This window comes from Symsagittifera roscoffensis, chromosome 5 (assembly GCF_963678635.1).
Source record: "Symsagittifera roscoffensis chromosome 5, txSymRosc1.1, whole genome shotgun sequence".
NCBI lineage: Eukaryota > Metazoa > Xenacoelomorpha > Acoela > Convolutidae > Symsagittifera > Symsagittifera roscoffensis.
The window spans coordinates 21,920,957-21,938,716 of NC_087066.1; the positions used below are offsets into that span (position 1 = coordinate 21,920,957).

The 17,760-nt window shown below is 33.6% G+C and overlaps 1 protein-coding gene across 1 annotated transcript in view; it reads left to right on the forward strand.

The window, feature by feature from the left end:
- Nucleotides 1-16,867: 16,867 nt before the first annotated feature.
- The window catches only part of LOC134846312 (uncharacterized), a gene marked incomplete in the record, with an annotated part of 2,102 nt that continues 1,209 nt past the window's right edge, over nt 16,868-17,760 (forward strand). The window contains 1 exon segment of the mRNA XM_063863616.1: nt 16,868-17,233. Coding sequence (XP_063719686.1) covers nt 17,210-17,233 — 24 coding nt within the window.

Below are 17,760 nucleotides of genomic sequence, written 5' to 3' on the forward strand. Positions count from 1 at the left end.
TCCCGTTAAAACCTGACGCAGTTTTCAAAAAATAAAGAGCTAGTAAAGTACCAATTCATTTACACGACAAAGTAAATAGATTACTTGACATTTTAGAAGAAAACAAAATTATCTCACCAGTAAATAAAGAAGAACAACCAAAAGGTAACAATTTTATCAACCCTGTTATCATTCTAGCAAAAGGTGAATCATTAAAAACAGTTTTAGACGCTAGATATCTCAATTCACTAATTGACGAATCGAAATGCAATTGGCCTATTGAACCAATACAAGTTATCTTAACAAAGATAAATGGAAAATACTTTACAACCGCAGATATGAATAGTGCATACAATCAAATGCCACTAGATGAACAATCACGACGTTTAACACAATTTGTTATTGGAAATCAACAACATGAATTTAATCGCTTATTCTATGGAATATCCATAGGACCAGCAGCATTTTCAGCTTTTATGAGTAAAATTTTTTTTAGACCACTAATACTCAAGAAAAAACGCAATCACCTATTTAGATGATGTTTTTATGCAATCACAAACAAAAGAAGAAATGTTTACAGATTTAGAGCACTATCATAAAATACTTCAAAACAAAAATCTGAAGGCCGCTTCCAATAAATCACACTTCTTTCTAACACGAGTTAAATTTTTAGGACATAATATTGAACGAAACACAATCACTCCATTAAAATCACGCATTGATGCTATTCAAAAACTTCAGCCATCAACAAACAAAAAGAAAATCCAAGAATTCCTTGGAATGTTAAATTTCTTAAGCAAGTACGTTTATAAAATGCAACTAAATTTAAGACATTTCTATAATATCCTCAGACAACAAAATAATTTTGAATGGACCACTGAACATCAAACACGATTTGAAGAAATTAAAAAACTTTTAACTGAACAAATTTCAAATACAATCCCAGATCCAAATCAACCATTCTACGCAATGTGCGATGCTTCAAATTTTGGCATCGGCGCAGCATTACTACAATCACACAGTGGTACAAATAAAATGAACCATATATCAGCAAATTGCCGATTATTCACTCAAGCAGAGCTACGACTCTCAACTCTAATGAGAGAACGTACAGCTATAATTCATACACTTACAGAATATGAATTTCTAATACTTGGATCAAAACATCCAACAGTTCTATTCACAGATCATAAACCTATCATTTTTCTCTTTACACAAAAGTCAAATCCAAATCGTTGAGTTTATAGATTTCAATTAATACTAATGAAATTTCCAAACTTATATATAGTTTGGACAGCAGGAAAGAATCTTGCATTACCAGATACATTAAGTCGAAATACACCACCTGAATTATTTACACGAAAAACTACAGTTGAAACACCTAAAAATATAAAATTTTACCTTGCAAAAGACGAAACATCACCCCGACTAGAATGCAAATATGCAGTAAAAACTGACATTGAACAATCACAAATAAATAATCTCCAACACTTCCCACTTTACTTAGATTGCCAAAAAAATCTTTACGAAGTTGATCTACTTGGAACATCAACTTTCAAACCAATTCCATACTCACAATGGATACAAAATAACACTCAACAAAAACGAATAAAACACCACTCGCATAAAAACATAAAAAAGACCTTTTTCCGTTAATTGAAAAAGAAAATTTAACTGATAAAATAAATTTATCAGGACCACAAACAAATGATTCAAAATACACAATAAATCAAGTTTTTGACCTCCATGACCCAGTTGACACAATTCCTTTATCTAAATTAGAAATTGAAAACATTTTTCTCACTCCAACAGATAAATTTACAAAAAATAGCTTGAAACAATATCAAAATCTTGACCCAGTTATTAGACAACTAAAATCATGGCACAAATACAAAACTAAGCCCGTAAAAGCAGATACCACAATTTTAGGAAATAAAACACTCCTCCGATATTTTAGAAAATTTAATAATACATCAATTAATGAAAACACAGACCTTCTAGAATATCACTTAAATGATACTACAGTTCCCTGTCTCCCTCTAAGTATGATTCTAATAGCTTTTAACATTTCACATACACAAAACATTAAAGGACACACTGGAACAGAGAGAACATATTCAAATTTTACACAAAATTTTTATTTCCCAAAGGCACCATTTTGGATAAAAGTACTATGCAATGATTGTATAGTATGTCAGCTAAATAAACCTTATCCAAATCAAAAACAAATAGCACAAAAACAAGATTTTAAAGGACAAAGTTTATATTTTAACCACCGTATTTCATTCGATACAAAAGGACCAATTTCACCATCCTCTGAAGGAAACTCCTACATTATGGTAATTGTTGACGCATTTACACATTATGTAGCACTCAACCCAGTACCACATTGTAACGCTTATTATGCTTACACAACACTTTACGAACACTGGATAGCCAAATTCGGATTACCCGAAATTTTAGTTACAGACAACGGTACAGAGTTCATAAATAATGAAATCATCACATTATGTCATTTATACAACATTAAGCACAAACCGCGTACATCTCATGCACCTTGGACGAACGGTCTAGTCGAAGGTATGAACCGTTCACTACAAGAATATCTTAGATGTATCATAAATGGAAATGATACAAGATACACAGAATGGTCAGCAGATGTAAAAGTATTCCCCTTAGCATATAATTCACAAATTACGACAACCCTAGTAATGTCACCATACGAAAAGGTTTTTAATCAAAAGCCACGTAAACCAATTATGTTTACAGCAAACTCTCATAAAAATACACAAGGTCATTGCCAACCAAATAAATACTCAATTTGTTATAACCTACCTTTACACACATATGATGAAGATTATTTTCATCACCCACAAATCCTTAAATTAGCCTCCGGTACACACACCGAATGGATTTTAAATAGAGATAAAAAACACAATGAAATTTACCAAAAAGTAACAAAAAAATTGTTACAAAGGCAGAACATTAACGAACAAATAAATTCACGCTTTACACCAGCCTCAGATTTAAAAATTGGAACATTTGTCTTAATACCTAATTTTAATACCCAAAAAGGAATTTCTAAAAAATTACAACCCCTTCGTAAAGGACCATACCAAATAATCGCCAAACCCACAGACGTAACATATAAAATCACCGATTCAGACAAAAAAGAAATTGTTCAACATAGAAACAATCTATTGCCTTACTACCCAAAAGAATACGCACTACGCGAACTAACTCAATTTTATTCTTTCACAGGTTTAAAAGTTATTCCAAATCACCCACATACCGAAAATGAAATAAATGAACAAAACGACATTCACCTTGAAAAACAAAATAAAATACCAACTACAACCAAAAACAATACAAAAAAGCTAGATCAAAAAACACCTCAAAAAGAAAGAAAAAGTAGAAATATGATAGAAAAAATTATACCCCAAGAACAAGTCGAAAAATCAGAACATAGAGAGTCATCACGACTTAGAAATCAACCACGTAAAAACTACAAAACATTCATCCCACAATCTAAAATATTAAAGAAAGTTGAATTTCAAAAACAGCTTTAATTTTAAAATTTAATACTGTTTGCACCTCTAAAACATTTTGAACTTTCCTTTTTCAAAATAACATGCTGCAAACACGCAGCGATCTAGTTCAAAATTAGCCAATAGGATTCATTCAATCCGTCACCTTATATAACTCTAACACAAACCAATTAGACGAAAGATATTAAACTCCAGGCATATCTATAAGTATAACTTTACAACCTCCAGGTCAAAAATAAGCAACCTGCTAAAACTTGACAACTAAAATAAATACCACCATAATATCATAACCCTCCCTTATCTAATAACGCAAAGATCAACAATATTTCCCCAATTCAGACCTCAAAAACCCCCCAAACAAAAATGTTAAATTAGCCTAAAGTAAAAGTACGACCATATTATTTTAGCCTAAAGTGCAAAAATCTCAAAAATACCCCAGATTCCCTGACAAATAAATATAAAGCAAAGAAGACCTCCCGAACACCATAAAATTCGCCCACAACAATTTTTCACAAAACTCAACCCACTTGTCAAAAAATCAATAAATAATTCAACCACACTTGAAAACCGCCCCAAATAACAAAAAATATTCGACCAAGAAGCCATTTCTTAAATGCTCTTCTCTCAATCAGTCAACATAATTTTCAACATTTTCATAAACTTTTTAGCAATACTTAAACTTTTATTCATATTTCTCTTTGATACTTTTGAAGCTTTTATAATAATTTTAATCCTTTTTTGCAATATTTTTTTAAATTTTCTACTCCCTATTTGAAATATATCTCCAATTTCCCAAGTCATTGATCATATTCACAGGTACGAAAACCCAAAATTTATTTAAATGATACGAACCATTTTTAGTAGAACAGATATTTTTTTACTATTTGTAATTTTTATAACATTTTTATCATCCCTAATATTGACAATATGCAAATGTATAAAGAAGGCAATCATAACATTTGCCTTAGCAATAATCCTTTTAATTCTTTTTTTTGAAGAATACTACAATAAACATAAATTTTTTCACTAAAAGAAATCAATCAAAAAACCCTCAAAAATTGCTAACCAACAATCACACAGTCAGTCTTCACCGACATCATCCCAAGAAAAACCGACAATACCTACAACTACCCAAAACCCCCAAACATCTACACCAATTTCTTTCCAAGATAACCCATACACTTTTGAAGAACGACACGCTCGCCTATCTGAACCATTAGAACCAGTTCAGCGACAGGCACCTCTAAGTGAACCAACATATAACTTGAACCCAACACTACCACAAAAATTAAGTAGAATAAGAAATATTAGTCAAAACCAAAATACAATTGAAATAAATAGACAAATTATACATCCACGACGAAATAGAAATTTTCAAACACCTCGAGTTCATTTTGATATACCCCAATCCCCATCACCAACTACTCCGGAAAACCCAATTAGCATATTACCGGAAACCCCTACACTTCCTTCACAACGTAGCACCTCAAGTCGACCTTCAGATTACTTAGGTTCAACACCAACATCTGAACAAATACGTGAAAATCCCTTTAACCCCCCAAACCAAACATCACGACTACCATATTGGACAACACAATCATTCACACAAGGCGAACCAAATTTAATAAACAATCCAATAGATATTTATACGGATACAACAACATCATCATCACTACCAGAAACATTATCACTACCGTCAACACCATCAATAAGCCAGATTTCACCGACGCCTTTCCCTTTAAATTTCCCAAATAACCTCGACGCTAGATATCGAGAACAATCATCAACAAATGTCCCCTTAAGATTAGACTGGAACACATTCACAGCACCCCCACCATTATTTGGACAGCACCCAGAAAGTAACCGACTCCACAACTGGGCACTTCATAGATTACAATATAGACAAGACATCCAAGAAGACATTCGTGACCATAACATCCAAATACTCCAACAAAATAGTCTACAATTAAAATTTGAAATCACTGTTAAACCAAACAACATTGCTCAACATCCCTACCCATTAAACCCACCAAATATAACAGCTCAATCACTACCACCACCGTTTATAACAACTGAAGTAATATATAAATACGACAGATATACGAAAAAGGCAATTGGTTACATAACATTTTATAACCCGTACTCAGGATTATCATATACATGTATATTCTAAAAATATTGATTTTTCTCCAACTCTTTTTTCTAATAATCTCCGATCAGAACATAAATCCTTCTCCCCGCACAGGACCCCAAGACTTATTAGTAACACATTACAATTGTGAAGAAAATGAACAAAAAAACACTAAACAAATATGCAATAAATCAAGTATCACAATGCGAAACGGAACCACAAGCTATACAAACTACAAATGTATTAAAGACACTATATTCAAAAGCCCGAGCAACAACAGTCATAGGATATAAATTTACAGCAACATTTTCCGAAAAGAAAGTACATTGTTCACAAGTTTCAAACGGAAATAAAAACCAACTTGACCATGAATCATTCTACCAAAGTAATATAGAACGACTCCTACAACTAAATCCTGATGATTGTAAAAACGAGCTACTCAGACTAAACATCACAAGAAATAAAAACAACGACAGAAAAATAGTATATTTTCAAGTCTTTGCCGATTCTGTACATCAAGCAGAACTTGAAAGATATCAAGGACACATTAAACTAGATGAAAAATACCCATACAACGGCGCGCATGGAAGATTAACTTATGACATACACGATAAGCACTGGATACCACACATTGGTATAAATAATCCATTAAACTGCAAAGCAGACACAAAAAATAAAGGATATCAAGAAATAATGTTTTTCGATTGGAAAAAACAACTCGAAAAAGTACAGCTCACACGAGATTTATCTGACAACACAATGATCTATCAAGGAATTAGACTACCTTGTAAAAACGATCAAGGTTATTGTGATCCTACAACACGGACACAAGCAACAATTGTTTGGTTCCCCGAAGACACATGTACAACATTTCAAGTAGCAAAAATACACGCTCGTATGATAAAATTTCACGAAAAATATTTTATACAATCAATTCCATATGAACAAGTCAATCCATCACGAAAACAAAGTACCGATTTTCGAAATATCCATAATATAGAAAATAAATTAACACGTTTTCAAATATATCAAGAAACAGAACTCGCATGCAAATACAGGAACCCACTTCACAAAACACAATATTCTGAAATATTAGTTGAATACGAAAAAGGTTTCGACATGACCACTGGAAAAATAAAAATTGACCCCTATGCCACAGGTCATCCTCTCCACGAAGGAACATCATATATACCAGTTAATTTTCAAAAAAGTAATGGTCAACCTGGTGAACATCTAAAGCCACATGAAACTAGAAGCACACGTTTACAAGAACTATCACTAATGAATAATTCTTATTTTGGTAATATCCACTATGATATCCACTTAGATATGAAATTATACATCCACGACGAAATAGAAATTTTCAAACACCTCGAGTTCATTTTGATATACCCCAATCCCCATCACCAACTACTCCGGAAAACCCAATTAGCATATTACCGGAAACCCCTACACTTCCTTCACAACGTAGCACCTCAAGTCGACCTTCAGATTACTTAGGTTCAACACCAACATCTGAACAAATACGTGAAAATCCCTTTAACCCCCCAAACCAAACATCACGACTACCATATTGGACAACACAATCATTCACACAAGGTGAACCAAATTTAATAAACAATCCAATAGATATTTCTACGGATACAACAACATCATCATCACTACCAGAAACATTATCACTACCGTCAACACCATCAATAAGCCAGATTTCACCGACGCCTTTCCCTTTAAATTTCCCAAATAACCTCGACGCTAGATATCGAGAACAATCATCAACAAATGTCCCCTTAAGATTAGACTGGAACACATTCACAGCACCCCCACCATTATTTGGACAGCACCCAGAAAGTAACCGACTCCACAACTGGGCACTTCATAGATTACAATATAGACAAGACATCCACGAAGACATTCGTGACCATAACATCCAAATACTCCAACAAAATAGTCTACAATTAAAATTTGAAATCACGGTTAAACCAAACAACATTGCTCAACATCCCTACCCATTAAACCCACCAAATATAACAGCTCAATCACTACCACCACCGTTCATAACAACTGAAGTAATATATAAATACGACAGATATACGAAAAAGGCAATTGGTTACATAACATTTTATAACCCGTACTCAGGATTATCATATACATGTATATTCTAAAAATATTGATTTTTCTCCAACTCTTTTTTCTAATAATCTCCGATCAGAACATAAATCCTTCTCCCCGCACAGGACCCCAAGACTTATTAGTAACACATTACGATTGTGAAGAAAATGAACAAAAAAACACTACACAAATATGCAATAAATCAAGTATCACAATGCGAAACGGAACCACAAGCTATACAAACTACAATTGTATTAAAGACACTATATTCAAAAGCCCGAGCAACAACAGTCATAGGATATAAATTTACAGCAACATTTTCCGAAAAGAAAGTACATTGTTCACAGGTTTCAAACGGAAATAAAAACCGACTTGACCATGAATCATTCTACCAAAGTAATATAGAACGACTCCTACAACTAAATCCTGATAATTGTAAAAACGAGCTAGTCAGACTAAACATCACAAGAAATAAAAACAACGACAGAAAAATAGTATATTTTCAAGTCTTTGCCGATTCTGTACATCAAGCAGAACTTGAAAGATATCAAGGACACATTAAACTAGATGAAAAATACCCATACAACGGCGCGCATGGAAGATTAACTTATGACATACACGATGAGCACTGGATACCACACATTGGTATAAATAATCCATTAAACTGCAAAGCAGACACAAAAAATAAAGGATATCAAGAAATAATGTTTTTCGATTGGAAAAAACAACTCGAAAAAGTACAACTCACACGAGATTTATCTGACAACACAATGATCTATCAAGGAATTAGACTACCTTGTAAAAACGATCAAGGTTATTGTGATCCTACAACACGGACACAAGCAACAATTGTTTGGTTCCCCGAAGACACATGTACAACATTTCAAGTAGCAAAAATACACGCTCGTATGATAAAATTTCACGAAAAATATTTTATACAATCAATTCCATATGAACAAGTCAATCCATCACGAAAACAAAGTACCGATTTTCGAAATATCCATAATATAGAAAATAAATTAACACGTTTTCAAATATATCAAGAAACAGAACTCGCATGCAAATACAGGAACCCACTTCACAAAACACAATATTCTGAAATATTAGTTGAATACGAAAAAGGTTTCGACATGACCACTGGAAAAATAAAAATTGACCCCTATGCCACAGGTCATCCTCTCCACGAAGGAACATCATATATACCAGTTAATTTTCAAAAAAGTAATGGTCAACCTGGTGAACATCTAAAGCCACATGAAACTAGAAGCACACGTTTACAAGAACTATCACTAATGAATAATTCTTATTTTGGTAATATCCACTATGATATCCACTTAGATATGAAATTAGACTACACGATTAGTCGAATGTTTCAAGAAATGTCACTCTCCGAATTAGAAACACTTCACCAACTATGCGAATTAGAAAGGACACAAATCCTACAATCACTTGCACTAGCAGTATTAAAAATACCCTACGCAGGATATTTACTATCAGGAAATAGATCAAATTTTCTAGACTACGAAGGAAACATCTTATGGTTTTATACTTGTACCAAAAAAGTATCACCACTATATGTTTTTGAAGATAAAACTCATGTTTCTTTTAGATTTTTAGTCTTCATACCACGATCATCTGCAAAAAAAAAACAGAAAAGAAAAATAAAAAATAAAAACTTGTTGAAATTATTCTGAACTTCATTAATATTTTCACAAAATAATCTGATAAAATTTATACCAAATGAAGTAAATTAATTTATAAATTATTTCCCCATGTAGCAGTAAATTTAATTATGATGAAAATTTAAACTTTAAATTTCCCCCAAAACTAGCAGTAAAATTGAAATTCTATGTAATAAATTAATAAAATAAAAATGCAGTACTAACCTTTTGATATCTTCATTCACTCGCACAAGAATTCTATCCAAACTCGCACAGCTCGCCCACGAAGAATTGTTTAAATAATGAATTTCAGTTTCAAGTTTTCACACTCAACAACTCTAACACACGATAACAAGTTCCAAACTTTCCTTTAACCCGGTTGGAAAGGAATTATATACTAAAACAAACTAACCAACGCAGCTTACTAAACACCACAAATCATAAAATAACAGCATGACTAAGAAAAGAAAACCAACGGTACCCAAACCGGATTAACCCAGTTTAGAACTGGATAATTTATTCTTTTGAAGACTATTATAAAGTCTAAGAAAGAAATAAAAAAACACAAAAAAGTCGAAAGACAAACCCATAACAAAAACAATTTGATTTTTGAAAAAAGGACACAACCAAAGGAACATAAGAAATACCAACATAAAACCAACATAAAACGTTATCACATAACAGGACCTCTCAAAGAAACCGCACGAAATCATACTCCCACTCCTGGCCTAACCCACCAGAGAGGACGTCCTGAGCATGCTCTATAGCCGGCCTAACCCACCGGGCTACATCCACGCTTTGTGACCACACTTCTTTTTTTAATAAGAGGTACTCAAGGGTGAGTAACTCTTCAAAATAACCGAACTAAAACAAAATGCTTTTGTGAAAACAACTAACTAAATTCATAATTAAAAAACTGAACTAATAAAAATTTTATACAATGTAAATTATACCTTGCAGTATATAGATCAGCACACAACAACAAAGACGAACATCCAAAGACAAAATGACCCCACTACACTCGAACAAGAATGGCTAACCACAACCGATATGCCGTCCACAATCACAACTCAAAGGATTTAGAGTACGACTTGACTTCGCAGAAAAGGACTTCATTGAACTAGACCAATGACCACCTCGATGTTCAAGTATACGTACAGATCCGAGTAACCAGGCCTCCCCTCCACGCACAATCTCCACGCCATTCCCAGACAAGGTCAAACACAAAGAAGTTCTCTACATGAAACGAAAAAACCTGTCATAGCCAACCATTCTGAAATCAGATTTGAGTTTGTTGCGAAAACCCAGTCGTTGTCATAAGAAGACACAACGATTGAACCTGGAACTTCTCTAACAAGAGAACCCAGACGAAATATGATGTTCGCCAAATACCAACGTCCATCATCCATCCTTTGAATTGCAGAAAGACTATTCTAAAAAACTCTGTAAAACCCGGATGGGTGGAACCTGATCTAAACTACATTTTATGATTGGATAAATTAGATATTTTACCACTGTAAAGTATTTAATATTAACCAATCATGATCCATCTAACTAACAACCCACTTATTTGTAAGTGCTGGAATTACTTGTAATTTCAGCACCAGAGAGATTTGAATTTAACTTAGAAATTAGTTGACTCTCCAAGAAGACTTCAGCAGCCGCAATAAACCAGTATACCCTAGATCTATTGAGCCTAGCAGAGACTAGTTAAACACCCTGAGACTAGAAAGTATAAGAGTAAGATTAGGATCGGTATTAGACTAAGAAGTTGCACGAATCTATCCGGCCGAAAATAAGATGACGTGACGAGCAGACGGTGTACCCTATCCGAAATTACTCTATGAGTTAACCACATCGGTTCTAACTCATTAGGATGAAAATAGGTCCAATAAAAACCGGTCAATTTTGTTGAGTAGACGGATTATTGCCATATCAGTCTAAAAAAGTTAGTATTCTGAGGAAGAATATGTTTATAGTTGACTATTTATCCCAAGAACCAAGTGCTGAATCGTAGCCGGAATTAGAATTAGACGAAAAGATTGTTTTACAAAAAAATCATGAGGCTTTCAACCGTTTAAACAGTAGGCTAAGTAGTGATGAACAATTCAGCTGGAAATAAATACCTCTGGATATCGACGCAAAATTCAACCGATTGTAAGCTAAGTGTCATTACATGGTTGCTATAGTAACCAAGTTTTTAATACTGATTAAAGCTCGACTGGAACGAAAACGGTCAAACTCCACAAATCGTCAAAATTGCAACAACGCAGTTTAAATTGCAACAATTCAGTCGTTGAGCGCACAAGTGCGACTGAAAGTTCAAAACAAGTCGTCAGGGACGGAAAAAGAGACGAACACAAAAAAGTGTTGAGAATCGATGGAAGAAAAACAATGAGAACAAAAACATTATACGGAGGAAGAGGTGATCAATACAATAATTTGACGGACGAAAAACATCAAGCCCGGCGGAATTAGAAAAGAACGATCAGACTGAAATAGTTCAGAATGGGATATAGCAAGATAACAATGGAACAAAGAAATGAAGACACCCAGGGGCGAGAAACCAATAAACCAGATTGTTACCATTCTGGGATTCAATCTGTGGAAGCAAACAAGTTTGAACTGGACACACGGACAGAAATAAGAAGCCCTGGAAAAAGGAACAACAAGACAGCGAGAGAGTTAGAACCTGAAGTATCTAACATGGTAAAAGTGGACTTCACAGAAGAGGAGGAATGTGAACACCGGCGAGAGATCTATAAAATTATCAAATCAACCGGCTCAAAACATGGGAAAAAAAGATTTCTACGTAATTTTATCGATACACATGGTTTATCAAATTTATCTGAATCAGATAATTTCCAAGATTCAAGAAGAATGCAATGCGAAAAGCCACAACAAAAAATAAAACCGAACAAAACTTTTGCCTGGTGGTAATTATCGAGGATGCGATTTGGTGGAGAGGACCATCAAAACAAAAAAAGGAGACTAAGTGTTATGTTATTGGAGGATAAAGTGATATTGATCAATTTCTGACCCATTATTGTTCCGACTTTCGATACGGTTTTTTTTCGATACGGTTTTTTTGTTCCGACTTTCGATATGGTTTTTTTCCTTCAGACAAATTTCGACTTTTTAACTAGCCATTTTGACGGAATTTTTTTAATATCATTCAAAAAGTATTGTTGTCCTGAGCCCAAATTTGAAAAAATATTTCACCTGTGATCTTATTCATAAAGGGGGTTAAAGATTGCCATTTTGGCCAATTTGGGACAATTACGCGCGATAAATTTCGCGCTATAAACGCGTAAGCGGAGAATTAATCCGTCTTAGAAATGGTTCCAAATTGTTGAAAGAAGCTTAACTGCCATAGTTGATTTGTTACTGGTGAAGTTTATTGTTTTGTACTTTATATGGCCTGTGGGTTATGATTTTCATAGAAAAAATTCCAAATTAAAAAAAAAATTTTTTTTTTTTCATTTTTATTTTTTATGTTGCTCATGTTATTACGGCTCCAAAAACCTTAAAAGGCAGTCGGAACATTAAGGGCTTCGCCCTGATACGAGCAGTCTCATTTTATTTTGTAACCTTAGATGGATCAAACAAAAAACCATACAGAAACCACTGTTTAATTGACATTGTTAATGCCCAGAAAAAGGATTATAATTTGATGATTTTTCTTAAGGCGTTCTGATTGTTTAGATTACTAAGATTTTGAAAGATCAGCCATCTCTTCGCAGCTTATGACGAGGATCAATCAACCGGGGATTATTTAAAAAAAGATCGAAAAGAACAAAATTTGCTTAAAATACGAGCCCGCTTTTCATGCAGCGATTAACGCCATGGTCATGAAGAGACAAGCAGTGGGCAAGGGTTTTGATTATTTTGTTAGAAGATAACGCCCAATAGAAGGCAGAGAAGAGAGAAGCCGCGAGAAGCGACAAAATTGGCATAGTAATTACAATTGCTTTCATGGGAAGAAGGCTTCATGAATTACAAGCAGGAAGTCCCGGTATGTGAATTGTCAAAACATTCTAAGGACAGACGAGCATCAAGAAGTGGCTAAGCCTTAATGAATCCACTGAAAGAAAGCTTTTGTCAAAAACTGCATCGACATTCAAAACCGCAGCCGGCATGATTTTAGAAAATTTGACCTCGCGGAATCAAAAATAGCTCAGATTGCGGGACCGCAGCAAAAGCCAAGCAAGAGTCCATCAGAAGAGTGTAAACACAAGCATCAGAAGCAAGCCATCAAACCGTCTCTGGTTAGCGAGTCTTCGGAGGAAACACTGTAACAACATCAGCGTCGAAGATCAAATATTATACAAAAGAATTTTCAGAAGAAATAATCTGTTTTCACTTCCACGGACACTGAGGCTGGAAGCAGATCAGAAAATTAACACAGCTGGCCCGAATTCTTCTGAACCCAAAACACAGTAGGAGGTTACAATCAAATCTACAGAGAAGACGGAATCGAGAAAACTGAAAACTGCATCAGCACTTATAAAAAGTAGGCGGAAAAAAATCAAATTTCCCGAAGATCCAAGCAGTTAAATGCCAAAAAAATGCTTGAAAGCATGAACTAGGTAAACTGGAACAAATGGAATGTCTTTCAGTGTCAAGATTTGTCCTCCAAAGAATTGGAGAGTCCTGTGATCAGTTATTGACCATAAGGGTCCAAAATACAGCAGAAGACATTGTGTGGGAAAAGAATATGAGGGAGGAGCCTGAAAACTTCCATTTTTTTGACACTTCGCATGTTTTTTTTTATGAATCCAGCCAAAAAAGATCTTTCGGTATTGAAGTAGTGGAAGAGCTAACAAAACCAGGAGCCGTAACGCTTCGGGGACCCTATGAAACATTCAGTGATTGAGATCAGCTTAGACAAGGGCTTAATTGTTGACCTAGCACAGACCGCTGTAGAAGCAAATAGAGCGAAACTGGCAAATTTTACGACAATGACGGACAAGCCGACAGAGACAAGACTCACCTTCTTCGCGCAACACCTATTTCGCAGGAAGTTCAGTTGAGATTGGCGTGACAGTACAAATACGTGGAATGCGGCATGGACAGTACCAGTGAATCTGAAATAATGAATGACGAGAAAAAAAGAAAAGCGAAATAAACAAAATTGATAAAAAAACTTTGATGAAAACTGAATACTAAAACTTTTACAAACAGTATTGTGAAATTTTGTAGCAGTATGTTGATAAAAAAACAATGTGGAAGTGCGGTTGCGGCCTTGTTGGTAATATTATTCATGTTATGTTGTTTTTTGTAACTTGTCAAGCCATTTGGTGCCAACCACAAAAGGACCTAAATAAACTGAGCGTTCGATCGACGGTAAAAGGCTAAAACATCAAGCCACTCAATCTGAATTCGGAAAAGAAAGATAAAAAACATTAGAACTTGAACTTAAATTATATATTCCAATCCAAAGAACAGTGTTTTCAGTACAATTTTAAAAAAAGAACAAGTCTTTTAATGACGTTTTGTTTTGACTGCTAAGTTTGATTACAAAAAACAAGAGCACTAATTAAGATTTTCTATCTGATGTTTCACTATAAACTCTTACTACTTCCCATTATCTGATATATTATCAATTATGCTTTTCCATTTTTTTCTAGAAAATAATTTACAATTTTTCAAAAAAACAGTTTGAAATAAAAGTAGTTTTTTGTTACTTTTAAAATTTTTTTTGTTTGTATTTATCATTTTAAAGCTCTTTCAAAAGTAATTCGAGCTACAATGAAGCGTTCCGATAACTTTTTGGGTGTCGAGAAGATAAAGGTTTGACCAAATGAATAAATGAACTTGAAGTGAGTAAATGAACCACTGACTACGAAAAACAAGAGCACTAATTAATTTTCTCTAGCTGATGTTTCACTATAAACGTTTACTACTTCCCATTATCTGATATATTACCAATTATGTTTTGCCTTTCTTTCTAAAATATAATTTACAATTTTTCAAAAAAACAGTTTGAAATAAAAACTAGTTTTTTGTTACTTTTGAAAATTAATTTCTTTTTGTTTGTATACAAGAAAAAATGTTTGCCTAGTGGACTATTTTTTCCTGGGATACAAAAAAGATACAAACAATTTCATTTCAATTTTGTTCACAACTTTAGAAATTATTATTCTAGAAAAAAATAAAGAAAACATGATTGGTTATGTAGCAGCAAAATGACTGAATTGCTATAAAAAACTTGAAAAGTGGGAGAGTGGAAACGAGCCAATTGATCATTGTTTTATCAATCAAATTTTAATTTTTTTTTCCAAAGAATGATTTTTTTTATAAAGATCCAAATGATGTGCGTGTCTTTTTTCAATAGAATTCACATACGTCTGAGTGAGTGATTTATCATTTTAAAGCTCTTTCAAAAGTGATTCGAGCTACAATGAAGCGTTCCGATAACTTTGGGTTTCGAGAAGATAAAGGTCTGACCAAATGAATAAATGAACATGAAATGAGTAAATGAACCACTGACTACGAAAAACAAGAGCACTAATTAATTTTCTCTAGCTGATGTTTCACTAAAAACGTTTACTACTTCCCATTATCTGATATTTTCCAATTATGTTTTGCCTTTCTTTCTAGAAAAATAATTTACAATTTTTCAAAAAAAAGTTAGAAGTAAAAACTGTAGTTTTTTTGTAACTTTTGAAAATTAATTATTTTTTTTTATACAAGAAAAACTGTTTGCCAAGTGGAACATTTTTTTCTGGGGTAAAAAAAAAGTACAAATAAGTTCATTTCATTTTTTTTTTCTTAGTTTTGAAACTTATTTTTCTAGAAAAAAAAAGGAAAACATAATTGGTTATGTAGCAGCAAAATGAGCGAATTGCTGAAAGAAAATTGGAAAAATTAAATATCAGATTGGAAAAATTTGAAAACTTGTATTATTTTTTAAGTCAGTTCCAAAAGTTGAAGTAATTTTAGAAATCTTTGCGATTTAAATATTTTATTTAAAAATTCACTCGTTAAAAACTTTAAATAAAATATTTAAATCGCAAAGATTTCTAAAATTACTTCAACTTTTGGAACTGACTTAAAAAATAATACAAGTTTTCAAATCTTATTCTTTCCGTTAATTGGAAAAATTAAATATCAGAAAAAATCAAATGCATACCATGAATAAATAATTTTCTCGGCTGTGGTACAACTTTTTTCGAGTTCGAATCACAACCAAAAGTATTCAATATGATAGCTAACAGAATGACATATGAGCATGGAACTGATTTTGAGCGTAAGAAAACATGCCGCAAAAACGCAAAAATGTCTGGTCATTTACAGGTTTGCTTCAAAGAGATCATATTGAGTCAACCAAGTTTTCGCAAAACAAACCTTCATTCAAACCAATGCTTGTTCATTGCAAATAGTATCTCAACACAGCTTATTTCAGGTAACCAAGAAACATCATATATGCTTATAAAACAAATGCTAGCTTGAGTTTCAGGAAGAACAAGTGACGCATCTACCTATGTTATAATCTTTTGTCATTCTTCACGTAACGCTTTGTGAACTATGACTATGACCAGTATGAATGCTCTTTTATTTCGAGATTTGTTTTGAGTTGTACTTAACTGACCCATTACTAGTGCCATAGGAGCAAAGTACCATGACAACCCCACTAGAGCACAAAGGAACCAACAAATGACACTATATAACTGAATGTTGGGTCCAATTTCTGTTACAACGTTATTCCAAATAGCTTCACTTCGAATATTCACGTTCGTTTATCACAAAATACAGAGCTTAAAAACTATCATTCGAATATGAGAGTGACCATCATAACTTGTGTAAATGGCGAAGACTACCAGAACTGTAAGACTAAGGTGAGGATAGACTTCCCAGAGGATAACACCACCCGACAGCTGAAGATGCGAGTGGTAGACGAATTCTTCCCCGAGTCAAATCCATTGGCGACTTCGACTTGTTCTATTGGCTCACCGTCGAAGAAGGTGACCTTGAAATTTTTTCTTTAGGGGCGGATTTGGGGGGAGGTTGTACGCCTCCTCCCCACTCAGAGATTCGTTCCACTCACCAACCAAAGGGTCCACCCTGTTGGTTTTGGTTTATGGCATCCATTTTAGGCCAACCAATCTTAATTTTTTTCTAAAGGTGCCTTTGGCGCCAATATATTATTTTTGAAGGGGAGAGCGCGCCAAAAAACGGCAATTTTTGGTCAAAGTTTTCTAAAAAAAAAGATCAAAAATGACATTTTTGACCTGTCAAAAATGTTTGATCAGAATGTTTTTTTTTCAAGCAAGCTGAAAATCTAAAAAACTGATAAAATTTTTTTATCGCATCACTATAAAATTAATTG